Here is a 7315-nt window from a genome sequence, read left to right as displayed (position 1 = left end):
TAAGATATATAATTAAAATAAGAAAGATAAATAATGCCTATTTCTATATATATATATAAAATATTCTGACCATCTAATAAACTGGAAATCATCCGAACTTATCTAAAAATCAGAATATTACATAAAAAATTGTTGAAATCTGTGTAGTTAATAGCATACTAGTATAATAATTTTGAGGGTCATTCTAAACAAAATGGTTTTGTCAACACACTTGTACATCCTACAGAAAATATGGGATCAAATTTCATCCCATAAGCTACACGCTGGAATAAACCTCTCTTTCTCTGTGAGACACCATACAACTGAGTAGAGCATGTGAAAGTTTTTAAAACTAGTATCAAAGTCTTTGTATCAAAGTTCCAAAAACAGTATGGATTCTAGTTTTAATCTGTAGAGGTCCGTATAGATGCAGTCAATCTATTATACAAAAGCATCAATAGAATATATCACAGATAACATTAACCGAATGAGAATTAATCTGAGGGCCTGGAGGGCTCTGTAGTTATAAAAACAAAAGCTGAGAAATCCCTGATTTCATATCCTTTAACCATTTGTTTCAGTCATCAATTCTGAGAAACTTGATAACTCAGCTGTACAAGTGAACAGCTCAAAAAGGAAAGGAAAAAGTTTGTTTGTTGACACAATAGGCTATTTGGTCTCTGCCCACCACAAGTATGGAAACCCAATTTTTAATGTTATAAGCTCACTCACTTAATGCTGAACCAACAGAGGGTTGAGAAAAAATGAAAAAAATGAATTTTAGATGCTGTCTGAAAAATCTTCCAACAGAAAAAGTTTTACCACCAAAACTAGTTGTAAACTTAGATCACCATCCAACGTAACAGCTAGAATTACACATAAAACAGGTGTTAAATCTCAAAGAAATAGAAGCATTTTATATCAGAATTCCAGTGTGTTATTATCATAACAAACTTTAAAACAAGAATAAAACAAATCTGCTCAAGTTATTAATTCAAGTAAACTACTTCTAGTTGTGTGATACCAAACACAAATAATGCATTACCAAACAAGAACAGTACCTTTCAACTAAAAAACCCTATGTTTAAAATAAAACCATACCAACAAAATGCAATCACTTTTCAGGCTACACGGAATGGTTATATAGTGTAACTTAAAAAAATAACATAAATGGGATAAAAGAAAATTCAACAACAACAAAATAAAATTGTTGTACATTACAACATCTTATTTTTACACTAAGAAAAACCTGACAACCACCATCACTTTTTGTCCAAAACAATTATGGGAAACTTAAATTATTTAGAAGTCTGTAGCTATCTTTTTTGTTTTATAAACATAATAGCACCAGTTTGTGTCTAAAAATGCACCTATGCATAAGATGTTAAAATACAAAAGTTAAAATATGACTATAAAAGTGAAGTCTTAATGTTATTCAGAAGTAGTACACTTTACTTAGAAATATTTATTACAGTTTAATGTTGTCATGGAATAACATATCATAACTGCACAGTCAATACACATGTGCCATAGTTAAAATCTGAAAAAGTATATTAAAAGCATGGTAAAAATGATAAATGTGGTCAGCTGAATTCTTAACTTATTAAATTTATTTAATATATATATATATATATATATATATATATATTTATTCGATGCATTAGCAACCAATTCAGAAATGGTAAAGTGTCACCAAGATTTAAAATATTAAAATAATTTTTTAATTCACAAACAAATTCATTATGTGTTGAGAGTGATGATAGGAAACTTTTGTTCAGAAAATAAACACAAGTATACTTAATATGTTTTATACCTTACACTAACATTACCTTATACATTGGTGACAATGGTATTTTGTTCAGTAGAAGGCAGGTCAGTTTCTGGGGGTTCTAGTTCCATATCTTCTAGTATCTCACTTGAATAATCCACATTTCCAGGTATACTGGAAGCTATTGAATCCTTTGAAGAATTTATGAACCCGTCTGATGCATAAATATTTGATGAAATACTCTTAGGGTTTATATCTCCAATACTCTTTACACTTTGCCCATCCATGTTTTCCTGTGAATATCTACTATTCTGTTCTTGCTGAAACTTCATCAACATGGCAAGAAGACCAGCATTAGAAGTTTGAGTCAAGGTCTCTTCATTATCATATTCTTCAAAATCTTCACCAGGACTGGAAGGATGACTACCAGTTTTAACATTCTGCTGCCAGGTTGCATGGTGCTGACCAGGTTCAACTTTGACCTCAGAACTTGAATCCGCAACACTAACTGATCTTCTTGGTTTCAAACTGAGAGATGAGGCTATCTTATTTGCTGTACTGAGGAGGCCGTCTTTGTGTCTGAAAAGTATATTCTTCACAGGATTTTCTTCAGCTGAATTTGTAATTATGCTAGTAGTTGAAGCATTTCTGCCATGTTTACTAGTAGAGATTAAAGTAACAAATGAACCAGTAGGAGACCTGGTAACTGAAGGGGTAGATTTATTGATTTTTCTGGCTCTGTTAAATTTGTGCTTCATTCTTAATATGTTTTTCTGTCCTGTTACAATGAAAAAATTAATTACATCAATTTATGATTATGACTACAAGAATCAAAATGTTTCTAATATATTTGAAATATCATAAAAACTTGGTTTTACATATAGTCAAAAATGATGACAAAATAGTGATTAAGCATGCCCAAAAACAAGAGAAGTTAAACTTGTCCAAATTGGTTCAGTTTTTGATTACCTGCTACCTGGCTCATTGTGAACTATAAAATTAAAGGTCAAACTGACCTGTAATAAAAACCAATTGTCACTTGATCAATATATAAAGTGTTTGTGATTAATCCTCCAGAAGACAATATACTTCCATTTTAAACCCATAATCAGTAATCTAAGTAAATACGATTATTTATAAAATTAAAAAGTTATTATGAAACATTAGCAGTATATATGGATATGTCAAAAGATGTATTCTTTAAGTTAACTGTAGCCTGTGTGGGTGGATTGAATAATTTAATTTAATCATTTGCAAAATTTATACACATTTCCCCTTTGCCAAACATTATACATGAGACTGGGCTAATAATCAAAACAATGTTGCTAGCAAACTTTACACAAAATACATTTCAATTTAACATAAACTACCTGTGTAAAAAATTTCAGAGGGTTTCAAAGATTAAGTAATGCAAATTTTCAAATTTCTTTCTAGTATAACTTTCAGTGTCAGGTTAAGATCCTTAATGGTACATAATATGTTGATTACCATACCACCATGAAATATTTTGGTTTCAATTATAATGATGTTATCTTCCTAGAAAAGTAACTGCTTTGGTTAGAACAGCATTTGAATATGATACATTTATTTACAATAATCCTGAATGTTCAGTTAGTTAGTAATAAGAAAACTACCATATGCTCTTACATTATACAGTATGTTACATTACTTGTGTGGGCTCAAAAAGAAAAACAAATTCATAAAAATAACTTAATTACATATCTAGTTAGTACTGTTAAAAAAAAAGAACACATGGATAAAAATGTGATATGTTTACAGAATGGCAATGGTAAATAATAAATGTTTAAGATTTTGCATGGTGACTCAATATATGGTTGGCTGTGTGTTTGTATTTTACTTATTTTATCAGATTATAAAGTTTTCCTGTAGACAAAGATAAAAATTACATTTTTTTATTCAAATCACTTTTGAAACAAAATACTTTTAATTATTTACATAATGTAAAATTTACCATAATACAAACACATTTCAATACCTTTGTATTTTTTTTTAATAGTGATTTCCATCAATTTAAAGTCTTCAAGTTTAGACATGACCCAAAGTACACAAATTTTATATGGCTTTGTTTATTTTCTAGCCCAGTGTTTCTCAAAGTGGGAGCTGCAGACCCCTGGGGGCTGCCAAAAACACAGACGCTGAATTAATTTTAAATGAATAATAAGCTGATAAAAAAATGTTGAATAAATTAAATGGGACAATATGTCATAAGGAGATGTTACTGTTTCTACTATGGCACTGTTTTCAATTGCCATGCTAAAGTAGTGGGGGAAAACATTTTAAGGCATTTTATATAGGTTGGGGGCCTCAACCTTTTTTATTCACATCAAGGGAGCCTAAGACTAAAAGAGTTTGGGAACCACTCTGCCAGCCTGCTGATAGATGGTACACAACACTTATTGCTTGGACATTAGTTGTTCATCCAACCTCTAATACTGAAAGGAATTTAAAATAACAGATTGAGCTAATGTGCGTGATCACTCAATTTACTATTTTTATGCCCCAAAATTTAAGTATTTATTTACTACAGCATAATCATTATGTAATATGGCACCTGTGAGTCAGCAGTAAGTTTACGGGCTTACAATGCTAAAATTTGGGATTCAATTCCCCATGGTGAATACAACAGAGCCTAATTTGGTTTGCTCTAACACAAACAACAAATTTGTCCCCCAGTGGCTCAGCAGTAAGTCTGAAGGCTTATAAAGCTAAAAATGGGGTTTTGATATCTGTGGTGGGCACAGCACAGATAGTCCATTGTGTAGTTTTGTGCTTAACTACAAATAAACAATTACATAACATACTCTAAAAGTTAAACTTGAGAAATATGACAGCTGATCTAGTAATGTGTGTGTGTGTGCAAGATTTTTTATTTTTTCTGATCTTGGTTTATTTATTCTTCTAAACCTGTAGATTAGTACCTCTTCTATATTTTGGTGGACAAGTATTTTTGTACTAAATCACAAAAATCATTATATTCATCAGTAATAACAGTCGTATAAACATATTGAATTAGGTTAGATTGATTCTGTCAGTGTTCATGGAAAGCTGAAATTCTCATCATTTTAGAATGGAACCATTATAATGTATCTTCTTACACTGATGTTCTGAACAATAATATTTTCCAAACAACGACAAATAAAATTGTCCATATCAATATTCCTTACAGCTATATGTCCAGCACCCTTGAAGTGTTATATATCATAACTATTTCTGGAATATTTTTTGTATAGGACCATCGAAGAGCTTTACAAATCATAATTATTCCTTATAATGTCTGAAAATATTTGTATGAATCACAGATATTCCTGATATTTATAAAAAGTTCATAAATGCAAGTTTTATAAATCAGAATTATTCCAGATAGTTATTTTGAAAACATCAGTTTTACAATTTATAATCATTGCCGATAGTTATGTCTTAACTTAAAACAAGAAAATTATTCTTGATAGTTGTCTGTAAATATGTTTTACAGATTATAATTGTTCCCCAATGATTTGTTTGAAAACATCAGTTATAAGTTATACTTCTTCCTAAAAGTTAAGTTGTGTGTATCATTATTATTATTATTATTGAAAGTTATTATTAAAAACATCAAGTTTATAAGTTATAAGTATCACTAATAGTTAAGTCTGGAAACATCAGTTGCATACATCATAATTATTTCTTATCGTTCTATTTCAGACCAAGCCATGAATGAATCTGGTTTACAGAATGCTTACTGATGAAGTTCGGATGCTCAAGTCCCTAGTAAAAATACTGATGTAATTGATTGCCAATGTTATGTTACACTGTATAAGCAAACAGTTTTTAGTATCTACAGTCACCATAAATGAGTGATTATTACCACTAGGTTTCATTATTCTTTGGTTACTACCAGGTTATTTTTACACTGATATATTTCCATTTTGTTGTCTTTGTGTTTTGTTTTTTTTTGCAATAACAGTCAAAACACATTCTATGAATAAACAAACATACAATACATTTATTTAACATGAATGATTAGCATTATGTATTGAAGATGTTTACATAAGATCAATTCATATGTACAAATAACAAAGAAAAAGTATAGAATGAACTCTTGAGAGTAAAAAAAAAAAACTCATTTCAGGCTACAGTATGTTATGTCAGACAATCACCTTAATGTAGTTCTGAATATTTAATACTAACAGTCATCAAAATATGCTACTGATGTGGATATTTTGCATATTTATACAGATGTAATAAAATATGTACATCAGGCAAAAAGGAAAAGCGTGAACTCCATGCATAAAATTATATAATAAGCAAGAGGATTACTTCAGTTTAGGTGTATAAAATTTAACTGGCAAGAAGTCATAGAATTTGTTGCATGCCACTCTGTATAGTATTAGTAATAGTTTATTAATAATATTTTTGTGCTTTATTGTTCTTCAGGGTAGCCTCAGTCTTTAATTTTACTATCCATTGCTTGTTGGATATACAATGGTCCTCTTATTTCCACTTTCACCAAAGTTATAATTTTCCTATACTGAAAATGTATTTATGATAGGTACTTATCTGTCTCACATAAATAGCTATTATCATTCAGTGCTGCCCTCTATATGCAAAAAAAATTTTGCATACCACAACCCTTGAGCTCCCATGTACCATATGATCAATGTGGTTCAACTGTGTCTCACATGTAAACCATCATGCAACAACCCTCCACAAATAGGAGTGTGACATACCCTCCTGATGCATGTGACTCCCTCTATTCGATTCTACCGAACTATCACCAGTTTTCAGCAGGGAGGAAGGGTGGGAAGTGAGAGATGAGGTAAGTACCTCTTGGAAATAAATTTTCAGTATAGGAAAATTATAATTTCCGATACGGTACATTATCTCTATTCACATAAATAGCTATAATCCCATATTGAATAGGTGGAAGGACCGGTGCGAGGGAAAGAAAGAAGCATCCAAAGGACACCTTAAGATGGGGGATCCTCACATTAAAAGATCATATGTAGGAGACCACACCACTTCTGTACCAGGTATACTACTCAATACCCAGTGTAGGAAAAGGTGATGCACACATAGGCAGAAAAAGGGAGGAGCAAATCCAAAAGAGAGAAAATTGGTTGGATAGAGATCCGAATCACCCGACATCTGAATCTCATTCCCATAGATGACAGTAGTGTGGGTGAGAGTAAAAAGGATGTGCCCCAAGGTGTAGGGTGGCTAGGGCATGACAGACTGTATGTGGCAAATCAATTGCATTCAAAACCCAGCCACCGGGAACTGACATCCATGTGGGGGTAGGAAACAAGATCATACCGTTTTCACCTCAGTTCAGCAGACAGGAGGGAAATATCATACCCACCGATCTGTTAACAGGAAACATGATAGCAAAGTGATAAAATGCATGACCATTCCGGGAACCCGACATCTGGATGATCAGAATAATAAAGATGTACCAGTATTGTAAAATATCTCACTCAAAACCAATCAAGATAGGAACCACCCCAGCACAGTAAAGTCCTGGTATGTGAAAATCTTCAAGGGATAGAGCAAGAGGAAGAATTGAAGTAA

General features: G+C 31.5%; 1 protein-coding gene across 3 annotated transcripts in view; it reads right to left on the bottom strand.

Annotated features, from left to right (window-relative positions):
* Positions 1–73: 73 nt before the first annotated feature.
* Positions 74–7315, bottom strand: part of LOC106470101 (bestrophin homolog 22-like) — a 55728-nt gene continuing 48486 nt past the window's right edge. For all 3 annotated transcript variants that reach the window (XM_022398672.1, XM_022398669.1, XM_022398671.1), the window contains exon 17: positions 74–2525. In XM_022398672.1, coding sequence (XP_022254380.1) covers positions 1810–2525 — 716 coding nt within the window. In that variant the 3' untranslated portion in view covers positions 74–1809. The remainder of the gene's footprint in view (positions 2526–7315) is intronic.

The sequence above is a fragment of the Limulus polyphemus genome, unplaced genomic scaffold (assembly GCF_000517525.1).
Source record: "Limulus polyphemus unplaced genomic scaffold, Limulus_polyphemus-2.1.2 Scaffold3821, whole genome shotgun sequence".
In the NCBI taxonomy this organism is placed as follows: domain Eukaryota; kingdom Metazoa; phylum Arthropoda; class Merostomata; order Xiphosura; family Limulidae; genus Limulus; species Limulus polyphemus.
Note: the sequence above shows the minus strand (reverse complement) of the source record. Positions and strands in the feature narration are given on the sequence as shown.